The sequence below is a fragment of the Alligator mississippiensis genome, chromosome 4 (assembly GCF_030867095.1).
Source record: "Alligator mississippiensis isolate rAllMis1 chromosome 4, rAllMis1, whole genome shotgun sequence".
NCBI classification, from domain to species: Eukaryota; Metazoa; Chordata; order Crocodylia; family Alligatoridae; genus Alligator; species Alligator mississippiensis.
The window spans coordinates 23,698,259-23,726,034 of NC_081827.1; the positions used below are offsets into that span (position 1 = coordinate 23,698,259).

The 27,776-nt window shown below is 41.1% G+C and overlaps 1 protein-coding gene across 3 annotated transcripts in view; it reads right to left on the reverse strand.

The window, feature by feature from the left end:
• Positions 1-27,776, reverse strand: part of PTPN12 (protein tyrosine phosphatase non-receptor type 12) — a 130,046-nt gene that overhangs the window by 44,572 nt on the left and 57,698 nt on the right. For all 3 annotated transcript variants that reach the window (XM_019487500.2, XM_006266586.4, XM_006266587.4), the window contains exons 3-11: positions 26,140-26,216; positions 23,998-24,093; positions 21,945-21,983; positions 20,952-21,023; positions 12,718-12,777; positions 8,388-8,530; positions 4,164-4,230; positions 3,373-3,450; positions 3,173-3,271 (exon numbers count right to left, since the gene is read on the reverse strand). In XM_019487500.2, coding sequence (XP_019343045.1) covers positions 3,173-3,271; positions 3,373-3,450; positions 4,164-4,230; positions 8,388-8,530; positions 12,718-12,777; positions 20,952-21,023; positions 21,945-21,983; positions 23,998-24,093; positions 26,140-26,216 — 731 coding nt within the window. The remainder of the gene's footprint in view (positions 1-3,172; positions 3,272-3,372; positions 3,451-4,163; positions 4,231-8,387; positions 8,531-12,717; positions 12,778-20,951; positions 21,024-21,944; positions 21,984-23,997; positions 24,094-26,139; positions 26,217-27,776) is intronic.

Consider the following 27,776-nt stretch of genomic DNA (forward strand, 5'->3'; position numbering starts at 1 on the left):
GCCCACTCTGCACCACCCAGCCGTGGCGCATCCTGTGACCCGTGGGCATGCAGCAGGGCTGGGGCAGCTCCTTCCGGCAGTAGCAGCAGGGACCAGCACGTGCAGCTCTGACCCTGCGCACCCCGTGCTGGCTCTGGGCTCACCCCTCCAGGCTGAGCAGGGACAGTGGTGCCGGGCAAAAACTGTTGCTCAGCATGGGGAAGTGCCACCCTCCTCCCCCAGCCAGTTTCTGGTGCAGCCCCCTGGAGCCTGCAATGTGTCAGGCTACAGTGCAGCTCTGTCACCACCACCTCTGGGCTGCCCAGCACAGCAGTGGTGACAGTGTAGAGGAGCCGCAAAGCAGTACAGGGGCAGTGGTGCAGGCTCCGGGCGGCCGTACCAAAAAACTGCTGGGTGGCAGTGAGGAGGAAAGACCAGTTTCCCAACACCAAGCAACAATTTCTGCCCAGTTCTGCCACTGCTGCTCAGCCTGAAGAAGCAAGCCCAGAGCCATTGCTGGGGCCCAGGCACAGCAGGGCAGCATGGGAGAGAAACTGCTGCTCAGTGCAGGGCAAAAGTGGCCCCTGCCCCTCCCCCTCACTGGTGCTTCCTGGCGTAGCTGCCCAGAGCCATGTGGAGCTGCCCTGCACCTGCTCTGCACTGCCAGCACTGTCCCGTGGGGTAGCCCAGAGGTGGTGGTGACAGAGCAGAGACGCAGAGCAGCCCAGCGCAGGCTCCAGGTGGATGCACCAGGAAGCGCTGATGAGGGGGAAGAGTCACTTTTCCCCCACGCTGAGCAGCAGTTTCTGTTCCATGCTGCTCAACCCGCATGGAAGAGCCTAGAGTTGGCGTAGGGTCAGGGCTGTGCACTGGTACCTGCCTGTACCACAAGGCTGGGGCCAGTGGCAGCAGCACAGCTGCTGCAGCCTGAGCTGCCTAGAAAGACAGTCCCACCGCAGAGCTGCCCCAGCCCTGCTGTGTGCCCAGGAGGCGGCAGGACATACCACAGCTAGGCAGTGCTTCAGCCAGGTGGGACCAAGGGACCTCCTGACCAGACAAAGCTTCTCTGTGAGCTGGATCCAGCCTGCAGGCTGTATTTTGCCCACCCCTAAACTAATTCCTAGATTCCAAGCAAAAGAACCAAATACAAAATAAAAAAAAAAAAAAATGAGCAGAGAAAACATGCCAGATGCTATGCAGAGCCTAGGTAAGAACGAATGAACTGATATGCAAGGGGGATTTTGGTCTAATATTAGAAACATTTCTTTCACAACTCAGATCCATCAGATTTCCATCCCCAGTCTTTAGTGTTCAGACTAAGTCTTTTGTGACTTACATGGTCTGAATTTTTTTCAGCACAAGTATACCATTCAAGCACATTCAGCTCTCTCTAAGGCCTCTGCCTGAGGCTCCAGAAGAAGGGGAACTGTGCCCATGCCATACCACACTTCTTACATCATGGAGTTTTCCTACAATAATGTGAAATGAACAGAAATCCCTAACTCCATCCTGGAAGCATTTTGCTCTAGTTCTTCCTCTTTTCTACTATATATTGAAGCTGTATATGCAAGAGTTGTGGGAGGAGAATTTAGAAGTGAGATTGTTAAATCCATCCTCATATTTACTTGATAGCAAAGATATTATATGTCAGGCAAAGAAAAGTAGGGAGCAGTGTGTATTCCAGAAATGTGGTGGCATTGTGTGCTGGGCATGGGGTCAGCTGGGGGCAGCAGTGCTGGGCCCCAGGGCACAATCCCAGCGTGTAGGGGTTGGGAAGGGCAGTGCTGGGCCCCCAGGATCCCATCCCAATGTGAGGGGGGAGTGCTGGGCCCCCAGGCCCAATCCTGGCAGAAGGCAATCGTGCTGGGCTACCATGATCCAATCCCAGAACAGAGCAGGGAGGGAGGTGCTGCTGGTCCCCAACAATGGAATCTGGAGCATGGGGCTCCATCTAGCCCACGGGGCCAAGAGGCTGAGCATCACTAATCTAGGCCATTTTTATCTTCACTTCAGCTAATCCCCTTGATTTTTAGTAGCACCATAATCTGAGGAAGTACATAAATATCTCTTCTAAATGGATCTCTCTTCTCAGAGAGAAAAAAACACCCAGAGTCTGTGTAGGTGTTCCTCAGGGAAATGAAACATCTCTGGTTTGAAATAAGATCATTTTAAACAAAACCACATTTTAAAGAGGTAATAATAGGAAAAGAAGAATATAGAATGAAAAATCAAGAAAGTTTACCAATTCAAGAGTGTTCTGAATTACTGAAGTATTATTTCACTTTGCCTTTGCTTGCAATGATTAAGCTAGTGAGAACATTGTTATATACTTTAAGGATTTGGGGATTTAAATTTTGCATTGCTTAATTGCCCTCTATATTTTATTTGCCACACTGTTTCACAGCATATTTTTAGTAGATTGGGCTTTGGCTACTTATTGCCAGTCATCAGAATTGTCATTCCACCACTGCCAGTAGCAGACCAGCAGTTAGTATTTTATCCATTGCATCATTTAACCATGCTAACAGCAGACCTCTCAGCATTTTAAACATTCTAATATTATAAAAGCCTAAGTCTGGCCGTCTGTCTGTAACACTTTATCCACACTCTGACTGGCTGATGGAAACAGCCAATCACAGTGTTCCACGCATGGGGGAGCGCCGCCATGATTCCAACACTGCACTGAGGATTGGACAGAGGGTGGCGGAGCAGCGCTGGCCTCAGCTCCCCCACCCCACTCCCTGCAAGAGGCAGAACAGTGGCAGCATAGGGTGCTAGGTGGTGGCACTCCATCCCTGCCCCCCCCCCCCCCCGGATCATTCTTGACAGGCAATTGGCTAGTGCTTTTAGAATGGTCCTTGCATCCCATATATGTAGAGCTCCTACCATCAGAGTTATGTTGGTTGATAAGTATTAGTATTTCTTTAAATGTCAAGCATAGATCAGTGGCTCCCCATTTCCACAATCAACTCCCCAGAGTGAGCAGACAACAGGCTAATTGATTCCACTGAGAGAAAGATACATAGCCCAGGTGGCTATGTAAACTCACAAACAAGTTTTGTTTCTTCCTTGTTACCCAAAAATATTGGAGACAAACAAGATCAAGGACTGAATGCACCACAGGTTTAATTGTGTAGGCAAATGCTATAATTAATTGAAAACAGTATGTCGGAAGGGAAAAAAAAGCTCTTACCACTCCATCAACAATCTTCCAATCTGCATGACTTTCATATTTTTGCAGTTGCTTTTCAAACAGTTGTGCTATAGCTCGATGAACAAGTTCATACTGCTCCTATAGTATATATAAGACTGAGGTTAATTTTCAAAGACTTTTAAAACCAGAACAAAACCTTCGTAATCATGGAGTACATTCCATACTACAGAAGAGTGTACCTTAGTCTGCACTGCAGAATGCCTTTGCGTCCTCATTTCTTGTATTAAATTAAATACGTTGAATTCTTCAGGTATTTTCTGAAATACAGAAGCAAGTTAACATTTTTTTTCTAAATAAGAACTCAATTTAGGTACCTCTTGGCAAAGAAATGTAAGAGATATGAACTAAATATAAGTTTTCAGTACAGTGGGCCTTCATGCTTCCTCCATGTAAACAGACCTATTTAAAATTGTTTAGAGTAACAGTTCCTCCTGAACAGATATTGAAAACATCTCTGTTCGCCACATAAAAATATTTGAGATTATTGCTTTTACCGTGTCCATCTTACTTTTGGACTTAATGTCTGCCACACTTCCAAAAGTGCGATAACATCTGCACGTTTATTTCTGAATTATAATTTAGAATTCTCCAAGCAGAGTTGGAGAGACCAGAACTTTGAAATTTCAAGGATGGAGTCCAAGAAAATTCTGCTAAGGAACTGCTAAAGAATGAGCATGTATATTCATTACAAAAAAAAAAAAAAAAAAAATCCTAAACGATCAGTTTTTAATTAATCAGTACTTCAAAACAACATTCACAAATATATACTACCAAAACCAGAGATGGGTTTTGTCTTTGTCTGCATGTTGAAGTGTATTGATTATGTAACCTATAGCAAAATTTTGCAGTGCTTTTGCAATTTGAACATTTGATGCCAGTTTTTCCTATGTATTTTGAAAGCTTAATTTAATGCACTGATATAAAATGACCCAGTTCTATAATATGTCATATTCCCATATGTCCTCCTTACCCCAGCTTTTAGCAAATTCCACGTATAATCTATGGCACAGATGGCTCCTGTTCTTCCACACCCAGCACTATGGACATAAACAGTTGTGCAAGTTAGTCTTTTCTATAATTTGTCAGTTCTAAATTTCACATTTTACAGAATTAAGTGACATTTTCACCTATTTTCAGAGTGTGGGTTTCTGAAATACCTCTTTCACCCCCAACTTCCAAACCAACTCTTAACAACAATATAATCCAATTGATTTTCAAGATCAAGAACGGAAGTATTTTAAGGCAAGTATTTTAAAGATTCCATAAGTGAAATTCTAATGATTAAAAGGAAATGCTTTTTATAATGCCTGACAAGAAAGGCTTACATATTCCATAAACTACAAAGACTGATATGAAATTGGTCTGAAGTTCAAACATTATAAACTAATCTATGTCATGAAAAAAATGCAGTCTTAGTATGATTGTTTAATTAACACTATTAGGGCATGGGTGCTCAACCCCTGGCCCATAGGTCAGATCCAGACCTTAGTGCTGCATCACCATGAGGCTGAGCAGAAGCAGTGTGCAGACCAATCTCAGCACGTGAAGCCAAGCAAAGGCAGTGCAGGGCCTGGATCTGGACACATGGGGCCAGACAGAGGAATCGCAGAACACCAGAACCCAATCCCAGCTTGCAGGAGTGGGCAGGGGCAGTGCAAGGCTTGATCCTGGCACACAGGGTCAGACAGAAGTGGTGCAAGGCCCCAAACCTAGCACATGGGGGTGAGCCAAAACCACATGGGGCTGGATCCTGGCATGTGGAGGGTCCAATCCGACACACAGACTGGCAGTATGCCACTCATCTGGACCACGAGGTACTCATATCTGGCCTGTGGCACAGTGTCATCCAGCCCATGGGGCTCCTGCCCTGGGTCTGGAAATGTGGTGACAAAGGAGCAGTGCCACTGCTCCTCCACTGCCAGATTTCCAGAGCCATGGGAGTCCCAGGCCCTGTGCACTGGATTGAGTGCCTAATTCCAGCACACTGGACTATGCAGGGGCAGCATCAGGCCCGCAGGGCCCCAATTTTGGTGTCGGGGGCTGGAAGGGGGTGGCTCTGGGCTCTCAGGGCCCAATCCCAGCACACAGAGCAGCCGGGGGGGGGGGCCGGCGGCAGCAGCGGCAGCAGTGCTGGGTTTCAGGGCCTGACTCTGTTGCATGGGGCTGAATCCAACCCCAGGACTGTCCCAGTACCACTCATCTGGCCCATGGGGCCAAAAGGCTGAGCACCACTGCTTTACTGTGTAGGTCTACTCTGACTACATTACCAGAAATTACATCATAAACTTCCATGTTTATTGGCATATGGTATCTGTAGAAAATTAATTTTTCTAAATAAAAGATACTGTTGAACTGCCAGCTGAAAACACAGAGCTGAGAATATGGACTCCTGCACACCTTTCAAAACTAATAAACGTTTCTGTAAGGTAAATTAGTCCCTAGTGCCTGTACATCTCCCTATTTTCTGAGTTCATACAGATACAGAAAAGGTGCAAAAGCAGAATTAGTTTTGTTCTCTGCTATTAACAGGACTGAAAAGCCATTAACATCAGTGGTTAGGACTAAATACACTAAGACCCATTTATTCTTTCAATCATCAGTTTTTCAAAGTGGAATCACCCTAGTGTCAGTACACATTCACAAAGATTAGAGGTTTGAACACTTCAGTTTATTCTATGTAATATTTCAAATATTTGTATTAATGCTGATCATAACTAGAAGTTATTTCAAGCATTTACCTGTTAAAATTATAGATCTTATAAAATGACAATTTCCATTTAAATGATCTAAATTATATCCATAGTTCGCTCTTCCACCTTATAAAAACCTGATTAAAATTTATATCTGAGAGAAAACAAAAGCAAGAAAAATGCTTCTAGAAGGTAATAACTACTAATACAAGATTCAGTTACTACAGGTTTTAATAGCCTCTTTATGTAAGAGTTAAACAGCCACTCAGATATAATGATATAATTACAATAGCATCATAACCTGGTACATATTTAATGCACCCTTTAGATTTCTCAAAATCTGTTTAACTTGTTTGAGTCTACTTTTACAGCCTCCACAACAGCACCTAAAGCGCTGCTCTGCTCTAATGGAGGGCTTCCATTTGTTGGGTGGAAGTGGAGGTGGGGGGAGGAACTTCCATACACTGTTGGGAAGTCGTGTTAGGATCAAAAACTATGCCACCTTTCTCCTCCCCACCAAAGCAGTCAGTGCTGCATCAGGATTTGTCTTTAAGGAAAAAAAAGATGACAACTACATTATAAACTTTCACTTCAATATTATGCCCAGATTCAAAAGTAATTGTTCCAAGACCAAGCAAAACAACCTAGAAAAAACTGCCCTCTCTCTGAAGTATGCTAATTTTTCCATTGACAAAGAAATACACATTAGAGTTTGAAAACGGAAAGTGTCTTGTTTAATATATAAACCAAAAGGGACATTTACATTATGTACCTTTTTATGCACCATCTACATGAATATAGAATTCAGGAATTAGTGGTTTAGCAATGCAAATTGTTCTTATGTGTAATGCTTTTATATATTCATAACCCGCGAATGCTTAATATAACCACATTATATATTGTCATTTTTCTATAACTGTGCAGACTTCTTTGGATTTTTTTAACATTCAAAACCAAAATAGTTAATCTGCATGAAAACATTTGGTGGACACTAAAAGAGACGAAAAGACTAAAACTGGAGGTTAAAAGACAACCCTCCCCCCCTCCCCACCCACCCCTCTCTCTCGCTCTCTCTCATATACCATATTTTCTGGTATGTTATATACAGCATGATCCTTCTTTATAGTAAGTAACTGCCAAGGAGCCAAGACTGCTCATTTTTTTGCTCTCTGAGCCCACGAAGATTTTACTTTGTTTCAGTCACTAAGCAGAATCTGCTCATACCATATTTATTGCATATAATGCATATTCTAATTTCCAACAGCTTTTTTTTCTTTTTTTGAGGGGAAGAGGTATGCCGTATGCAAGAAAACACAGTAATTTTAATGCTAATTTCAGTAAAAACAGAGTTTGATATTTTGACAGAATCCGTGTCAAATTAAAGCTGTGCATCACTCTTTATCTTTATCTAAAGAAATTAGTTTATTTTTGCTTTGGAACCACAAGCTTGTAATATCAAAAACTGCAACGATAGTCTGCCAGAAGTCCAATAAGCATACTTTATTTGCACGGAAACACTGATTGATATAGCAAACTGGCACATAATACATTTTAACACTTGTATCTTCCTTCATACAGAAATAGATTTTGTCTCGTTGAGCATACCAGAAACAAAACTAAGATGATCAACTCCCTCTTCTCTGGAGTTAGATATGATAGAGCTTACTGAGCCTCCAAGCCTCCTGTCCCTAGGGAAGTCTATTTAATCAAACAAAAGCAGCGAGGATTTTTCAAGTCAGAAAACACTGATTTATCAAAACTTAAACTTATTCTGGGAATGTAATATTTGCAGCAAAACTCAACAGGAAGGCTCCACAGGTTGAGATGGATTTTTTGGTCAAAACTAAGGCTGCTGTCATGTTAATATAGCTGTGTGACTGAAATAATGAAAAAATGTATGCCTAATCCCAACAATTGTGTCCTGCCATGCCACACATCACATGAGGACTGGACCACCAATTCCCAGATGCATATGCAGGCCCCCCCCCCCCCCATCACATTCCCAGCTGCATGCATCAAATGCCTATTTAAAATAACAGGGACCTGGCCCTTAAAATGAAATACAAGTACTTGAACCACATACCCATTCCACCACATGCAAAGTGAGAGCCAAAGCCACCAGGCTGGCTATTTTACCTGGTTTTTCATTAGTAACTTCAAAAGGTCTGTTTCAACCCAATATGCAATAATGGTTTTTTTTTAATTTTGAAATCTTGGAAATTCTTGCAGAACAGGAAAATTGCTTCCCCAACTAAGCTCTACTTAAAAATTGCTTCCTCACTACCTTATTCTTCACTTGAAGCAGAGAAAAGAACGGCATGGACTGCCATTTTAAGATTATGGGAGTATAAGAGGCCCTGGCCATACTTTGAAGTATATGCCTTACCTAATAACATAGATCCTATAGATTCTTTTTAACAATTAGCTTTTTAGATTTAATCAAAACATTAATTTTTTTAAACCAAATACACAGCTTTTAATAGTTTAAATAAATATACTGGTACCTGCAGTGTATACAGATGGGTACATCTTCATGCTCCTGGTACTCTCTCATTAAGCTGATCATGTCCAGAATAGAATCAAAAGATGAAGGAACATCATGGTCAGGCCAGTTCACATAGTGAAACTGATATACACTACGGGTTTCCTAATGGGAGGAAAAAAAAAAAAATCCATATCTGGGTATTTTGTATAATGTCTAATATTTTTTAAGTTTTCATTTTCAGCATGATTAAATTTCCAGATCAAAGAATTCCACTGTGAAGACAACAGGTACCGCTCCAATTTGGGAGGAGTCAGAATGGAAATTCATGGAAATAATATTTTGGAGGGTTGCTGATGTGCAGCCAAGAGCAGCAGTGGATGAGTGAGTAACTTGGCACTGATTCTTTTAAGATAAATCAAGTTCTTCAATATTTCATATAACAAAGCATGGACTCCAAAGTTTCAGTCTATTAAAATATATAATCTCCCTAAGCTCAAAATATCAAAGTATTTCTTCTCTATTATTATCTAAAATAGCTGGATTAAAGCTACATTGCTTGCATCTACATGTGCTGCAATTATAGATATGTAAAGGAATGCTCCAGCGATGCTTCTTGGGATTATGGATGTTTCTCCAATATTGAAGTTTAGTGCTTTGCTGTCCCCCCACTTTAACAGAAAAGTATTTTAAAGCTTGTCAAAATTAATAAGTGTTGGCAATTACAGATCAAGTACGAGTTTCAAGGTACTCAAGGCACCTGGCTAGTACCTCCATATTTTGATCTGGAGAGACCAACTCCTTCTGTGGAAGGCAAGTGCAAACTATAAATACTTAATAATTGGGTTTTTTTGCCAAGGTAAAGTGCAAAAGGCTTAGTAGGTTTGTCTTTTATACAGACAAATTTCCTATAGGATACTAACTGAAACAGTTCAGTTAAATTAACAGTTCAGAATCCTAAAACAAGAAAGGAGGGAAGCAAAATAATGCATACTGACCTTTAGAAAAAGACTAACAAGTGCAAAGAACTGGTGGGCAGGATCCCATGAGGGGATCTAAGGGGAAAAAGGAATCTAAGAAAATCGGTTGTTCCTTATAAAGAAGCTATATTAGGACATTGGATCATATTATTCCAATACAAAGAAAGGCTAGAAAGTATATGCAGATACCCGATTTGCCAACCAGAAGCTCTCCAGTTAATGAAACTGGAAAAAAAAGGATTCTTGTAAAATAAAAGGGAATTTGGCCGTACAACTAAGAATACAAAAAAAAAAAAAAAAATAGGCAGGCCAGGTTCTAACTGGGATACAGCTCACAAAGAACAAGGCAACAAATAATTCTATAAATATATTAGAATAAAGAAGAAAACCAAGGAGAATAAGTGCCTTACTGAATGTAGAGAAGCAGCTAATAATGAATAGTGCATAGAAGGCTGACACGTTTAATGTATTTTTCCTTTCTATTTTAATTTTATAAAGGTTTACCATCAAACAGGCAGTATTAGCAATAAGAATTTGGGGGGAGGGGCTAGATGCTGAGGCAAAAGTAGGGAAAGAACAGGTTGGGAGTTATTAACTAAGCTAGATATTTTCAGATCAGAAGAGCCTAATAAGAGTCAAAGAATTAGCTAGAAGTGATTACAGAGACATAGGTATTATCTTTAAAACTCATGGAGGGCAAATGCGGTCTTAGGAGAGAGGAAAAGGGCCAATATAGTGCCCATCTTAAAAATAAATAAAGGGGAAGGGAGGGGAAGCCAGGAGGACTTAGACTATTTGTAATTTCCTAACTTGAATATCTGGAAAAATACTACAGCATATCAAACAATTTTAAGCACTTACATAATAACAAAAGCTGTGCAACAACCAACATGGATTTGTCAAAAGCAAGTCATGATTTTCTTCTATGGTAAGGTGTAAGGGGGCAAAGCAATGAATGCAATATACCTTGACTTAAGCACGACTTTTGATGTGGTCTCCCACAATATTCAGGTAAGTAAGCGAAGCAAGGCAGGTTTAAAAATTCAACAGCTCAATGTCAAACTAGGAGGGAAGTATCAAGTATCAGATTATTAATGAAGACATTGAACAAAACCAGCCACAGGACTGACCTCTGGGGCACTCTTCTTGATACTACCAGCTAGACATTGAGCCACCGATTACTACCCATTGAGCCTGACAATCCAGCCAGCTTTCTATCCACCTTACAGTCTATTCATCCAGCCCATACTTCCTCAGCTTGCTTGCAACATGTTGTGGGAGATGGAATCAAAAGCCATACCAAAGTCAAGGCTTATCATTAATGTTTGAGGAAATGTAATCTGTTTATATCATTAAGTCAAATTAGAAGGCATAGTAAAATACAGCAAATAAACAAATCCAAATCTATACACTTTTGTTCCGTGCAAGTTGTTTCCTGAATTACAATTAGTATAAACTTTGGGGGCCTGATATTTATGGAACATTAAATCTGCAGCATTTAACAATTGAAACTGTAGCTTTTAACAATCATAGATAAACACTAGACAAAACCAAATGCCCACCTGTTTTACAGGAACCCTACCAATATTGTTAACGGCCAATGCTTAATATTTATGATATACAAATTATGAGTAGGTCACTTGCACAAGAGTTACCTGCCCTCTTCAATTTATTTTGAGATACCATTAGTTCTCTTTAGCCCCTGGCAGACATTAAAGTAATGAGCAACAAGGAACTGGCAAATTTTATATCCCATCCCAAACACTACACATACTGCCTTGTCACATGTGAATGAAAAAAAAACACATGATGTTTGGGATGAGGCATAAAATTCCTCAGATCCCAAATGCACCACTGCAGGGCTAACCCCAGCCTGATCCTATAGATTAGGCATGGGGTAGCTTTGCCCTAGACTCCAGGACTGCCCCAGCCCTGATCCCAAGGCTCAACTACGTGTTGGAATGAGGCATGGGCAGTGAGAGCCCGTTTGGGACTCAGAGCTACCCTTACCCAATCCCAAAGTTCCACATTATAAACGTATTTGTGGCTAGTTTACCATTTTATGGCACCATCTTTTGGCCAACATGGGACGTGTAATTTTTGGCATGATTAATACACTAATCATGCCATAAATATGCCTACCAGGGGTCATTAAGAGCTAAGTATAGATCTGCAGGAAGATATCACATCATGCATTTGCAACAGTTATTTCAAAATATAGAAAGCTTTTATTCCATTGAAGAAATACAGCTTTTAACCCTTTGTTAGTTGAGAGTTCAACTACAGAATCCTCAGACTAGCTCTGTGACTAATATTTTACAAAAATTAGTACCATGTGATTTTGCTCAACAATTTTGCTTCTGAAAGTGATTATAATTAATAGTGATATTAATGATTTCCAAAGCAAATGAGAAATCACTATCTAAGAACATCCATTCAAAACATCTTAAACACCAGACCACTTGTAAAGTTCATATTCTAACCACTGACCCACAGTTTAAAGGAACAGATTTTACTAATAAGACTATTAGTAATTCTGAAAGCAGAAAATGATTCCTTTAAGCACAGAATACTTTTGTCTTATTCTTTGCATATATCAAACCCTCACAGGCTTCAAGTGACAAAAAACAAGAGCAAAAATAGGTATCTATCAGTATCTAACAACTGTGACAAAAGATAGTTCTTGTCAGTGAAATACTGAAGCCTGTATAAAAGTTCTCTCTATGAAGCTAAACTGAAGAATACTGAAGGACGTGATCATTTTTACATTAACACACAACCAACTATAGCTGGCCATAAAAAATTCAAATATCAGTAACCATTTCCTCTTGATAACAAACAAATCAGTGAGGTGGGATGTCAGGTAAGTCCCAGGCAAATTAAAATGTCAAAGGCATAGTCAAACACAATTTTAGAAAGGTATTTAAAAGACTGAGTGTTTAAAAGTTTCTTTTACCAGTTTCAATTTTGCAGATCAGATTTTGAGTTGGTATAAATAGCATAGCTCCATTAACTCCTGTAGAAGTGTACCAATTGAAAGTCTGGTCCTATATATTGTTAACATGCAACTGAAAACTCTCTCATGGGTTGAGTTAATAAAGGGCATCACCACAAAGGTGAACCAAAAAGGGGCTTATTTCTCTGTTTTTCTCTTGTACAGTAAACTATTTCCAATTCTGCCACATTGGGTGACATATGAAATGTAGACTTTTAATATGACTTAATTTTTTCATAAGTTTTTTCTACGATTTACCGTCGAAAACGACACCTAACGGATTTTAAAACTGAGCTTGACACCGAAAGCGTAAAAACAGAAGTAATCTATATGATAAACTTTTCTGGGAAGGGAAGCCTACTTTTTTAAATACTTACATTTTGAAATTCAAGTAATAGCGTTCTAATAAAGTAGTCTGTTCTTGCTTGTTCAGCTTCCTAAATAAGAGGAAACATCTGTGAATGGATAGGAACTTAAAAGAACAGCAAATTAAAAATAAGCAAAATTCAAGATTTATTCTCTAGTGTCATGAGAATAAAAATTCCGGTAATTAAGATTTTTTTTTCTTTAAAAAAAACAAAGCACTGATACATATCTGTAATATGAAACAGGACATGTTAATAAACTTGTTTTAATATTTTAAGAGATTAAAAATATAAAACTTGCATCTTTCCATATGAGCTATTTTACAGGAGACATTCCCCATAGAACTAAACTGTCATTAATCCCACCATTTCTTCAATTGTAGCATTTCTAAGGTCTCCAAGGCACCATGGGTTCACCCACTGTCCAAAGCAGAGATGGTTCCCTACAAATACCTACTGCAAAAGGTAAATGCATTTTTGAGCTGCATTGATAGAAGCATTAGGTGCAAGACACAGGAGGTGATGGTGCCTCTACTCCATACTGGTTATGCTTCATCTGGAGTACTGTGTGCAATTCTGGGCTCCACATTTTAAAAAGGACGTGGAGAAGTTAGAGAAGGTCCAGAGGCAACCAAAGTTGATAAAGGGCTTGGAAAGCAAGTCATATGAGAGGCTGAAGGAGCTAGGCATGACCACCTTGCAGAAAAGGCGCTTAAGAGAGAACATGATAGCAGTCTTCAAATACCTGAAGGGCTGCCATAAAGAAAAAGGAAAGCATTTTTCCCCTCTCACTGCAGAAGACGCAACAGACCAATGAACTGAGGTTGCCACAAAGTAGGTTTAGATTGGGTATTCAGAAAAACTTCTTCACTGTTAAAACAGTGTGGTAGTGGAATTGATTGCCTAAGGAAACTGTGGCCTCTCCATCACTGAAAGTATTCAGGAAGAGGTTGGACAACCACTGGTTGGGGATGATGTAGGCATAGCTATGCCTGTGTTCTACTATGGGTATTTCCCATGCTTCTGGGCTTTGCTTACTGCCACCATCCAGCCACTCCCCTGTCTACTACATGTGTCAGGGTGTTTTTAAGCCTTCCTGAGAGGCACTGGGTGTTGGCTACTGCCAAGATTGGGGACTTTGACTGGGGTGTGCCATTGCTTCTGAAGGGACCAAAGCTGGAGATTCATTGATAGAGGATCTTGGTCCTGCACTGAAGGTCAAACCGACTGCCATATTTGGGGTAAGGAAGGAATTTTACACCATGGTCAGATTGGTATGGACTGTGGGGGGTTTTTCTTTCCTTCATAGCAGAAGGCGTAGCCTCCCAGGATCTCTTGAGCATATACTGACAACATTTCACAGAAGCAGGGCATTGGTTGCTGTGGTTCCCCTTCTTTACCTGTAGCAGGTTAGGGTGTTAGGCCTGTGTTGTGTCAGAGTTAATGGCAATCTTATGTAGAGTTTAAGATTACAGTTTGTACAGGATAGTTTAAACAGGGATCATCCTACCTCATGCAGGGGGATGAACTAGATGACCTCTGGAAGTCCCTTCCAGCCCTACTTCTCTATGACTCTATGACATTTCAGACTTCCTTGTGCTGCTATACCTGCCCTTCTTGGAAGATCACAGTCAGTATGCCTAGGGACTCCAGAAAGGGCACCAGCCAGAGAGCAACTCCAACAGCACCCACTTCCTGACCAAATGTGCAAAACAGACTCACCATCACCAATACCCTGTTCCATCAGAAAAACAGGCACAAACCATCATGGCAACACCCGTGACCTAAGCACTGGCACCTGACAGACTATGTCATTATTTGTGCCCAGAATCACAAAAATGCTCACATCACCCAAGCTATGCTAGGAACTAAGCTATTTTACAGGAGATATTTTTAGTTGGTATAAATAGCATAGCTCCATTAACTCCTGTAGAAGTGTACCAATTGAAGGTCTGGGCTATTTTACAGGAGACAGGAGAAAAAGGACTGATGGGAAGAGATGGGATTCACCTGATGAAAAGAGGGAAGAGCATCTTTGCAGACCAGCTCACTAACCTAGTAAGGAGGGCTTTAAACTTGGTTTGCCAGGGGATGGAGACCAAAGCCCTGAGGTAAGTGAGAGACCTGGAAGAAAAGCAAGCAGGAAGAGGCAAAAGGGGAGGTGCTCCCATACCTCCTGAGAAATCAGGGCAATCAACTACCTACCTCAGGTGCCTGTACACAAATGCATGGATACAAGCAGGAAGAATTGGAAGTCCTTGCGCAGTCACAGAATTATGACGTGACTGGAATAACAGAGACTTGGTGGGAGCTTGCACGACTGGAGTACAGTCATGGATGGATACAAACTGTTCAGGATGGACAGGCAGGGGAGAAGAGGAGGAGTTGCATTTTATGTTAAAGAGCCACATGATTGATCAGAGCTCCAGTATGAAGCTGGAGATAGGCCTGTTGAGAGTCTCTGCGTTAAGGTTACAAGGAAGAGCAACAAGGGTGATGTTATAGTGGGTGTCTGCTATAAACCACCAAACCAGGACAATGAAGCAGATGAGGCTTTCTTTAAACAGTTGGCAGAAGTTTCCCAATCACAATCCCTGATTCTCATGAGGGACTTCAGTCACCATGACATCTGCTGGGAGGACAATACAGCAGTGCACAGGCAATCCAGGAAGTTTTTGAACAATGTTGGGAACAACTTCCTAGTGCAAATTCTGGAGTGGCTAACTAGGGGACACTCTTGACGTGCTTCTCACAAACAGGGAAGAATTGGTGGGGAATGGAGTAGTAGATGGCAACTTGGGCAGCAGTGACCGTGAGATGATTGAGTTCAGGATCCTAAGGAAAGAAAGGATGGAGAGCAGCAAGAGTAAGGACCCTGGACTTCATAAAAGCAGACTTTGACAAGTCACAAAAAGGAAGCTTATAAGAAGTGGAAACTTGGACAAATAAATAGGGAGGAGTATAAGAGAAGTGTAAGAGCACTGCTTGAGCATGTACAGATGAAGTCAGGAAGGCCAAAGCACAACTGGTTTTGCAGCTAGCAAGGGACGTGAAGGGTAACAAGAAGGGTTTCTACAAGTATGCTGGTAGCAAAAGGAGGATCAGGGAAAGTGTGGGTCCCTTACTGAATGGGGGAGGCAATCTTGTGATGCAGAAAAGGCTGAAGTGCTCAATGCCTTTTTTGCCTCAGTCTTCACAGGCAAGGTCAGCTCCCAAACTACTGCACCAGGCAGCAAGCTTGGGAAGAAGGTAAGCAGCTAACAGTGATGAAAGAGTAAGTCAAGGACTATTTAAAAAACCTGGACATATGCAAGTCCATGGGGCCAAATGGGGTGCATCTGAGGTTACTGAGGGACTTGGCTGATGACATTGCAAAGCCAACGGCCATCATCTTTGAAGACTCATGGCAATCAGGAGAGGTCCCAGATGATTGGAAAAGGGCAAACTTAGTGCCCATATTTAAGAAAGGGAAAAAGGAGAATCCAGAGAACTACAGACCAGACTAGTCCCTAGAAAAATTATGGAGCAGATCCTCATGGAATCCATTACTCCTCCACTGGAGGAGAAGGTGATTAGGAACAGTCAGCATGGACTGACCAAAGGCAAGTCATGCCTGACCAACCTTCATCCGATTGCCTTCTATGACGAGGTAACTGGCTCTCTGGATGTGGGGAGACCAGTAGATGTGATATACCTTGATTTTAGCAAGGCTTTGGATATGGTCTCCCACAACATTCTCACAGGCAAGCTAAGGAAGTATGGGCTGGATTAATGAACTAAGGTGGATAGAAAACTGGCTGGAGCTTCGGCCACAGAAAGTAGTAATCAATGGCTTGATGTCTAGCTGGCAGCCAGTATCAAGTGGAGTGCTACAGTGGTCAGTCCTGGGGGCCAGTTTTGTTCAATGTCTTCATCAACGATCTGGAAGATGGCATAGAGTGCACCCTAAGCAAGTCTGCAGATGATACCAAGCTGCGGGGAGTAGTAGATGTGCTGGAGGGTAGGGCTAGGATTCAGGACTGAATAGATAAATTGGATGACTGGCCCAAAAGAAATCTTACAAGGTTCAATAAGGACAAGTGCAAAGTCCTGCACTTAGGACAGAACAATCCCATGTACCAGTACAGGCTGGGGGATGACTGGCTGGGCAGCAGCTCTGCAGAAAAGGACCTGTGGGTTACAGTGGACAATAAGCTGAATGAGCCAGCAATGTGCCCTTGTTGCCAAGAAGGCTACCAGTATACTGGGCTGCATTGGTACGAGTGTTGCCAGTAGGTCAAGGGAAGCGATTATTCCTGTCTATTCAGCACTGGTAAGGCCACACCTACAGTACCGCGGTCAGTTTTGGACCCCCCACTACAAAAAGGATGTGGACAAATTGGAGAGAGTCCAGTCAAGGGCAACAAAAATGGTGAGGGGGCTGGGGAACATGACTTCTGAGGGAAGACTGAGGGAACTGGGCTGTGGCAGTGCACTTGTAGTGCCTGCCACTTTGAGGGTTGAGTCAGGCAGCCAACAGGTGCCTGATTGCAGCAACCATTTTAAAACACAGGCCAGCTATATAAACACAGCAGTTTGCTGCTGGCAGCCAGGCAGAGACATGGCTTGGCTCAACTGCTGTATGAAACATCTGGCAGGTAAGAGCAGGGGGCTCTTGGTTCTGGGCATGACCTAAAAACTGCACACTGCCTGGTGGGGCTCCTGGTAGCATGGAAGCCCCACTCATATGCCAGGACCATGAACCACCCTGGTGAAAGGTAGGTCAGTGCACCTTAATAACCCTAGCCCCCACAACCGGGTGGGTAACCCCATAGTAGGGCCCAAGAAGGCGGACCCATGTTAGAGAGTGTGGGCTAGTTGCTCAGAAGCCTGACTGGAGGCACCCTCAACTGGTCAATGCTGGGGCCAGGACCAGAAGGATCAAAAGGGCCAGGGGCCCACCGCACATAATGCCCAGAGCCAGGGGGCCTGGGGCTCCGACTGGCCTTGGAGGTGAGGCCGGGGCCTGTGTGGCCAAAAGTCCCAGGGGGGCGGGGCATGCCCAAAAGGAAGAAGGAGTGCAGGGAACTTGGCAGCCCAGAATTAGAGCAGAGCAGGCTGCCTGATGGGAAGGGATCTAGTTGGGGTCCAGACTAGAGCATTACAGGGCCCAGTGGGGACCAGAGACGTTAAGAACTGAGTTGCTATCTGCGAGGCACAGGCCACCGTGTAGGGGAGGTTTGGAGTGGTGAATGAACCGCCTGACATTGGGCATGTAATGGGTAGTCTCTCACACTTTCCACCAATTATGAGCAGAGTAAAGTCATGGCAGGTGAGGCTGGGCGGACAACCGCACAGAGACAGGTGGGCAGGCCAACTCGGAACGCAGCCCTGGGCATGCCCCGTCACATGGACTTATTTAGTTTAGAGAAAAAAACAGGAGATTTAATAACAGCCTTGAACTACCTGAAGGGGGGTTCCAAAGAGGATGGAGCTGGACTGTTTTCTCAGTGGTGGCAGATGACAGAACAAGGAGCAATGGTCTCAAGCTGCAGCAAGGGAAGTTTAGATATTAGGAAGAATTTTCTCACTTGGCAGATAGGAAAACACTGGAACAGGTTACCCAGAGAGGTAGTAGAATCTCCATCCTTGGAGGTTTTTAAGCCCCAGCTCGACAAAGCTAGGGCTGGGATGATCTTGTTGGGGATGCTCCTTCTTAGAGCAGGGGGCTGGACTACATGACCTCCGGAGGTCCCTTCCAACTCTAATTTTCTGTGATTCCATGGTAAGTACTGAACTGATTACCAACTCATCCGCTTGGTTTTCTCACTCAAAACAGGATCTCAAATGACAGCTACAACAGAAGCAATCCTGACAGAAGATAAACACTGAAGGACTCAAGGATCCAATCAAGCGAGCCCTCTTCCACTAGTGCCACTACAAAAACTGGTGAATTCCCACCAACAATAGGAAAATGTCAATAGTGCTTTGGGTACCTTCAAATCCACCATCCTCTCCACCTGCGAAAAGACACTTGATGTTTCTTTACCAGAAAACATCAAAACTGTTTGGATGAGAACGTCCAGGAAATCCAGGAGTTGAATGACCACAAACTCAAGGCCTCATGTGCTTGGCAGAACATCACCACCAAGCAAAAGAAACTGGATTACCAACAAGCCAAGGCAGAGGTCCAAAGAAGGACACACATTAAAAGAACAGATTGTGAGAAGGTGAAAGATTCAACATCTCGCTGACAGCCACGATGTGTGGGTTTTTTTCAGTGCCACTAAATCCATCTATGATCCAAGCACTCCTGGACCAGCCCCCTTGAGACCTAAGGATGGAGGAGACTTGATCAAGGAAAGTGGAGTCATCAATACCCATTGGCAGGAGCATCTTGAAGATTTTCTTAATCGAGACTGTTGTTGACAAGAGTATTCTCAACTCCATCCTGCAACCCCGTCAGAGATGATCTCAGAATCCCTCCAGCCGTTGATAAGGTAAGGAAAGCCATCAAGCAGATGAAGAATGACAAGGCATCTGGAACTGATAAAATCCCCACCAAAATCTTCAAGTTGGGAGGTGAGGGGGGGAGGGGGAGGGGAAGAGAGAAGCTCACAGTGAAGCTCCATGCCCTCATCTTAAGGATTCAGAATGAGGAGGAAATCCCAGATAACCTCAGGGACACCATGACTGTGACAATATTCAAGAAAGGAGAGAAGTCTGACTGTGGAAACTATAGAGGGATCACTTTGCTGTCTACCACAGGAAAGCACTGTGAGAACCCTCCTGGACCATCTCCTTCCACTTGCTGAAGAGCTCCTCCTGGAGTCTCAGTGTGGGTTTAGGGCAGCAAAAGGCAAAACTGACGTGATCTTCACAAGTTGCCAGCTGCAGGAAAAATGCCAGGAACAACATAATTCTCTATCCGGACTTCTCCGACCTCACAAAAACCTTCAACTCTGTCAACCAAGAAGCATTGTAGAAGATCCTTCTGAAGTACAGATGCCCACTGAAAATCACCACCATTCTTTGCCTGCTCCATGACAGTATGCAAGTGGTGGTTTTCAATAACGAATCCATCTCAGATCCCTTTGAGGTTAAAACAGGAGTTAAGCAAAGCTGCATCATCCCTCCAACTCTCTTTTCGATATTCTTTACCACAATGCTACATTTGACCAACAAGCTTCCAGTTGGAGTAGAGCTAAACTACCAAATGGATAGTAAGCTGTTTAATCTCAGCTGACTCCAAGTCAAAACTAAGACCACCCCACCTCAATCACTGAGCTCCAGTATACCAATGATGCTGTAGTCTATGCTCACTTGGAAGTAGACCTTCAGGGAATTGTCAATGTCCTTACTAAGGCATACAAGAAAATGGGACTGATGCTTAACATTCAGAAGACTAAGGTCTTCCAACAAGCAGCTCTTAATGAACAGTCCCCAGCTCCAGTAATTCAGATTCAAAGCAAGACTCTGGAGAATGATTGTTTCATGCACCTCAGATACCATCTCTTGCAGAAGGTTGACATCTACAAAGAAATCCAACACTGCCTCAAATTGCAAGTGCAGTCTTCAGACACCTAAGGAAATGGGTGTTCAAAGATCCCAAAATCAGGCAACCCAAAGATGCCTGAGGGACAAAGATCCCAGAATCAGCAATGGGCTTCCAAGGGAGATGGTGCTCTCCCCTACCTTGGGGGTCTTTAAGGAGGAGGCTAGACATGCACCTGGGCTGGGGTCATCTAACCCCAGCACTCTTTCCTGCTCCTGGCAGGGGGTTGGACTCTATGATCTACTGAGGTCCCTTCCGACCCAAACATCTATGAATCTTTCATATTTCTGTTAAAGTCAGATTCTAATATTATTGCAGCTTAAGTGCAGTTTTTTTACCATTAATTCCTCTTACTTCCTTTCTATTCTAGTTTTACTCTTGCTCTCTTGCACTTCTGAAATGCCTTAGTTCAGGAGTGCAAGAGCCCTAATACATGAAAAATTTGTTTTAATACTTTAACTTACTGTATTTGCAATTTTTCTGTAAAGTATGAAAAGGTACAGAAGACTAATATAGTTTACATCTTCAATTTTATAGGACTGCCTAAGAGCTGTTACTAAAAACGAATTTGAGAAAATAGGTTTAGATCTTAATATCAACCTACTGCTTCCCAAATATACAAATTAAATGAAAAAGTCGAGTAATACAAGGAGAGAGTCCAAGCTGCACTGCATAAAGCCCCTTCAATTAATTTACAAAACTTTAAACTTACACAAGACACACGAAATGGTCCAAAAGTTACAGCTTCTTCTCCACATACAGGCCAGTAACGCTCACATTTTTTCTGTTAAAACACAAAACATAATCCTAAATTAATCCAGGATCCATATTTTAATAAAACCACAGATAGTAGAAGTATATTAAAAACGTTGTTAATGCTTGCTATTTTATCCCCAAGCTTCATCCTGTTTGGTGTTTTTTCTTATAGCTACTGTTCCTGTGAAAGAATCTCAGCTTTCATTTAAAAATTAAAAAAAATACAATCTTTGTGGCCAAGAGAAGTTATGAGAGACAAATAGCAAAAGCCAAAAACTCAGAATACCAAAAACAACCAAAAGATTTGCAAAAGTAAGACTTAAGACTCATGATTCTGGGTGCCTGCTTCAAAGTGGTGTGTGGGCATGTGTGTGCATGACGCATCTCCAGTAGTGGAGGTAACCTTTCCCTGATGAAAATGTATATAAAAATTGAGTAAATATGCATGGATTTAAATATAGGCAGTAGGCCTTTCCATTCCCCCTCAACTGATAAAAGGTCCTGATACACTCAAGTCAAGATTCTTTACCACTCTTTAAATGAACTTATGCCCAATAGGACCATAAAAATCTCCATGATAAAATCAGAGGTAGAACTAGGATTTGTTCATTTTAAATTTATACAAATATTTGCCCAACTGAATATGAAAATTAGTTCATTTTCTATTCAGGCTCCTATAGTACTCCCCGTCAGCAAAATACACCCACTTTATGGAATGAAAAAGCAGTCCCCATTCACTGAGTTCTATTGTATATTGATGCAATTTTGCTCCTGAATATAAATTTAGGAACTCCTATCATTCATTCTGAATGACAAAACTAAATGTTTTCACTGAATGCGATTTACCTGCATTTATAATGAATGACTGATTTTTCATATGCAGCCTCATTGTTATTTACACACTATCCTAAGTGAGATTTTAGTATCCATCTAATTTTAGTATACATACCCTTCCCATTTCAAACTCTCGACAAGCCATTACAATTATCTGAAAAAGGAAAATTAAATATAAATTATAAAATATTCAACACCATTTAAGAAAGTATGTTATGAAACTTTTCCACTCAAATGAAGTGGCCATTTGCATTAAAGCACAAGATACACATATGAAAAATTGCAAACTTGGATGCAACATGTACTTTTATACTTTTTAAACAGTCTGAATTACATCCTGCAGTGTCACTCCCTGAGCTTGGCTCCTGGTGCCTAGGAGCTAAACAGGGAGTAGCAGGGCAAATCCTCTGCCTCCTTCTCATGCTGGGAACTCCAGCATAAACAGCAGACTGTGCTGCTCCCTGCGTTCAGTTCAGGACAATGAGTTAGATTTCTTCATTAACCAATTGAAGGAAACAGATTAAAAATTTGTAAATAGAAAGTGACCGCTATTTTTCATAAAGCTACATGCATTAACATTAAATACAAAAATACCTGCAACTGCCCCCTCTACCCTGCTCCTTGTGCTTTGCAAGGCCAGGGTGATCCCACAGTCTGAGAAAAGCATTGGCTTCTCCACTCCACCTGTTTCCAGGAACACTGGACAGTGGGGCAAAGCCCCATGCCTGCTTCTCACACCAGGGCCTCCAGTGTGAATAGAGGGCAGGGGCTTTGTCCTGCTACTCCAGGGAGGCCCTCCCTGAGCCTGTTCCCCTGCCGGCTAGCTTCTGGCTGCGCAGCAAGGAAAGTAAATGGGAGGCCAATCAGGCTGGGCACCAAGCTGCAGAAAGCCTCTCCAAGCCCAGACTCCTAGCCACACTCGCTTTTAATTCACCACCTTCACTACTCAAAGGAGGGGGCCAAAGGGAAGCAGCAAGGGGACAGTGCCACTCCATGAGCTTGGCTCCCAGTGCCCAGGAGCTAACGAGAGAGAACAGCAGGGTCCTTCTCTGCCTATTTCTCACACTGGGAACTCCAGTGTGAGCAGCAAGCTGGGGCCTGTGCTGTTCCCTTTGTTCAGCTCCCCATGCCCAGCAGCTCAGTGGAGAAAGTGGCACAGTGAAGCCCTTGCCTGCTTCTCACACCAGGCACTCTGGAGTGAGAAGCAGGCAGGGAGCAGCTGGCAGCTGCTCCTTCCTCCCCTTCCAGTCTACAGAACAGGTAGGAGGAGGTCTCTCTCAATTCTTTTCCCGACTCGTGACCCTGGGCTCAGGAAGGCTATCCCAAGAAAGAGTTAAGCCAAGGGCAAGTGTGCAGATGTTCAGTCTCCTGGGAGAAACTCTCCCAGAAATGATTTAACCCTGATTGGTCCTGGGTCATTTGTCTCAGAGCAGTCATTTTTGCTTAAGCAGGAAAAAGTATGAACATCTGCACACTTGTGGTAAAAGTATGAACATCTGCACACTTGTGGTTTCTACCAGGAGAATACTAATTCTTCTGGTAGAAACTGATCATTTGTACATATCCTTAAACAGATGTGCATTGAAACAGAGTGATCTGTTTTTTTTTTCAAATATTAGAACTGTATTATTAAAACTGAAGGGGTACATTTTTGAAGGTTCATGAATCAGTTGAAAATGTACAAATTTCACAGAACTTATATATTAACTCAAGTCAACAAGTTACATACATCATAGGCATATATGTTAGATTCATGAGTAAGCGCATACTTAAGAAAATCCTAAGTTTTGGAGTCTGAACTTTATTGCAACCAATTTTGCATGAATATAATGGACCACAGGGGTAGCACAAAGGTGATTAATAAAGTGTTGAGCTATTTGTAAAATGCACATATTTTTAAACATACAAAATGAAATGGTTTTATAGGCAGTATTATAAATTGAATATTTACAAGTTATTCATAATACACAAAGCTCTAGTTAAACATTACAGGTCTGTCATATTTTAGAGTCTCTGGAATGACTGGCAAAAATCCAAATTGCTCAATTTCTGTAAACATTCCTTATTCCAGAATTTTCAGTAAATTAAACATGCATTCTTAACTGTTCAACATTCTTCAACATAACAAGGGATAAGGTAAGAAATTTAAAAAAAAGTAGGTTACTTACTGCAACATTGTACTCCCATATCATCCTCCAGAAATCTATTACTGTATTTGCTAATGGTCCCTGGGTAGCAACATATGCTTTTGGCCCATATACTCCCTAAAATTGCACAAAGAAATAGCTAATGTTCACAAAGAAAATCTGGTTTAAAAGGTTCCCAATTTCATAAATTAAACGCAACTGTAGAATCTCTTTGCAATGTATTCCTCTTCTCTGAGCTACTCTTTTTTTCTACTTCCAAAAGATAAGGATTAGCCACTACCACACTCCAAATACAGTGGAAAAGTGTACACTAAATCCTGGCTCCAGTAAAATTCATTTCAAATATGGCTCCAAATGAAGTCAAAATTTCATCTGTTTATAATTGTTTTTCTTACTACTGTATTTATTCACAAGGCACATATACCCTTATCTCAAAAATCAGCTTTCCATAATTGTCTTAAGCAGGGAAGCAGAATGTAAGTGTGGAGGATGCTGTAAGATGGCTGTTGCTCGTTTTCCCGGGTCTTTCCTCCAGCAGCTACATGGATAGAGGAGCAGAGTCCAGCAGGGGTAGATCCCATGAGTACAGCGGTACGGTCACAGCCACTTTGATTCCTGCTCTACCCAAAGTTTAAAGCCAGCTGCCATCAGTGGCATTTCTATTTAGGCAGCTGAAAGAATTACCTTAAAGGCTCATTATCACCTGATTCCCAGTAATGGCTCCCCACTCCACAACGCCCTCTTTTTTTAATGGTTTTGATGTTCCATTAATAGAGCTATCTTTTCTTGACAATTTTGCTGTTCGTTAGTTACTCCTGCTCTCTTCCCATTTCACAGTCCTACAGATGCTTTTTAGCTCTTTTCAAAACTCTAGATCCACTTCAGTAGCAACTAGTTTCAGCTTTTGGTCAAGCAGGAAAGGGAGAGTGAAAGTGAGCTAAAGATTAAGTTCTTTCCCTAATCTATTCCACCATAACCTTGGGGAAAAAAACAACTTTCTTCGTTCTTCCACACACAAAACAAGATGCATCGTGTCTTCTTTGGGGACATGTGGTATGTGAGAAAATTTGGGGGCCATTTTCTAAAAAACTGAGCAGTTTGTAAATTAAGTGGACATTTTATAAAAAAAAAAAAATCTTTAATTCTGTCAATTCCCCTGACTTATATAAGCTTTCCTCCTCCATTGTTAAATGATTTAAGATAAAATTGGAAAACATGCATCCTATCAAATTTGCCCATCACGGAAAGTCTCAAGGAAAATATGCAAATCTTTTTTTTTTTTTAAAGACAAAAAATGCAACTCCTTTTAAATAATGTTACATTTCAACGTTCATTTTTTCAAGGTTAAAACAGGCCTGTAAAATTTGTGCAATCAGAAAAAATTACTATAAATCAAATACAAGCATTCAATTTCCACTGGCTCCACACATTGGCTCATGTTTTTTTAATAAAATTTATATAAAAATAACATTTATTTAAAAGAAAAAACACCTCTTTTTTTTTAGCAAAAGGTTGTAATTAAAAGCATCACCTGACAGAAACCTAAAGGAAAATGCAAGGAAAGGTTAATAATTGTCCCTTAAGGATGTATAGCCAAAGGGCAAACTATAACAATATTCTATCAAATCTGTAACTGGAGTTTGTTTTCTAAATGGTTAATATATTTATTGTATTAGCCCGCAAATTATGAATTTGACGTCCTACACAAATGTTGCATCTGTAATACCTCAATGCAGTAAGTGATTTTGTATTCAACTGCACATGAATGCATATGTATCCATAGATTGTGTATACCCACCTTATTAATCATCTCTTAAAAGGCAATCATAGGCTATTTTTAATCTATTATTTGGAACAGCACATTTCAACATAATTACAAATACAAACTTTTAATGAGGTAAACTTGCATCTTCTTTTGCTTAATTGGAATATGTTTTAATAAAAAGTGTATGTACCTTGTAGTATAAATAATATTAAACCCTAAAACTTAAATCTGAGGCAGTATGCTTGCAAAGGAAGTAAAATTGTGCCAACTGAAAACCTTCTCTAAAAGATTTTATTTTATTTCATATAGTACATTGAATATTAACGAGATTAAAGAGGCACTATTATAAAAACCAAATATCAGAAAGTATTTTAATGTAGTTAGATATTAATACATACCTTAATAAAATTTGCATTGATGTAGTCTGAATCTTGCAGGGGAGTTTTTAAAGTCAGTTTAACCCGGCTGTGATCAACTAAAAAAAAATAGTTTTTAGTGAAGAATTACAGCATGTGTTAAGATATACCTGATGCATAAATAAAACAATGCTTGATGGGGTAAATTAGACATTAACAGAATGTTTCCCCATTGTGATGAGGAATAGTAGTTGGGAGCAGAGACAAGCCAGTCAATAATATTAGCAATTTCTAAATAAACTAATGCAAGTAGAAGGGCAGGGTAACAGCCACCACCATGTCCTTTTCAGAGGATCTCTAACTCAGGTGGCTAATTATTGCCCACCCCCCGAAAAAAAGTGAGATTCAGCACAGCAAACACAAGTTATTAAGTTAAGCAAAATTTAGTTGCACAATATTAATGGCAACAATGATGGTTTGTCTAGAAATGGAAGAAACAAAAAGTTGAATTCCTTTACAGAAGAAACAAGTAATAAAAGGAAAACAAACAGAAAAATCCTCAGAGTTTGCTGACATGAATTCAGTTGGCTGAGGAGGTGAACTTAAGTGTGTCAACTATATCACAGAGGTTCTAAATGTGGCCTGGGAGATATGCAACTGGAAGTAGTTGATTGAGCAGGATTTACTTAAATCAGTTTCTTAAAAAATTTAATTTCTACCCAAGAGAAATTCTAAAGGTAGAAACTTTTTCCAAGTAATTTTTAGGATAAAGGCTCAATTTTTCCATTTCCTTCAGCCTACCAAACATTCAAGGGTAAAATTCCAGGAGACTAAAACACTTAAAACTACCAATGCCATAGTTGAGTTGGGAGCTGCAATATAATTGTTATGGTCCAGAAAATTAGTGAAAAGCAAAAGTTTTTTGGTGTTTTGGGTTTTTTTGGACCAGGCATACAGCTGAAAGAGATGTCAGGCAAGCCCTTCTTTATATAGAAAATGCTGATATATCATGGCACCTGGTTGAAAAGCCGTTAGGTCACTAAGACTCAACTGAAACTATCAGGGCAGTTCACTACTTTTAACTATTATTTAGGTGCAGACCCCAACTAATATAGCTACTCCAGTTTATATTTAGTTTGTTTTCAAGAATCTCTACAGGTTTAAGGGCTATACATTTTTTAAATGAAAGTTCATTCTGCACTATAAAATTGTTCAGCAAAGTTGAATTACATTGCAAACTCTGAGATCCCAAGTACTCTGCGATATTGAACATATATGCACCTTTATTGTTTAGCTTAGAGTTTAAAATTGTTCCATTTAAATAATGAATACTCAATATTTTAAGCTAAAATAGCATTTAGGATAGTTTATTAAACACAGCATGTGCAGGTTAAGAACACATGCCAATTTAGGCTGAAACTAAGATTGTCTGAACTCGTGATGGGCACCCTAATCCTACTTCTTTCTCTGGCAAAAAGAACAAATTCTCCCAAATACAAAGATAACCTAGAAATGCTTTTATTTTTCAATTTTTTTATTTTTAAATTGTAAAAAAATGTACTTAACTTTTTAATCTATTTGCTTCATTATGAGATAGTCAGAAGAAAGTATTTTCCCTGGAAAAGTTTTCTGGATTTTTTTTTTTTTTTTTTTGGTAAGAAATCACAATTACCATACCA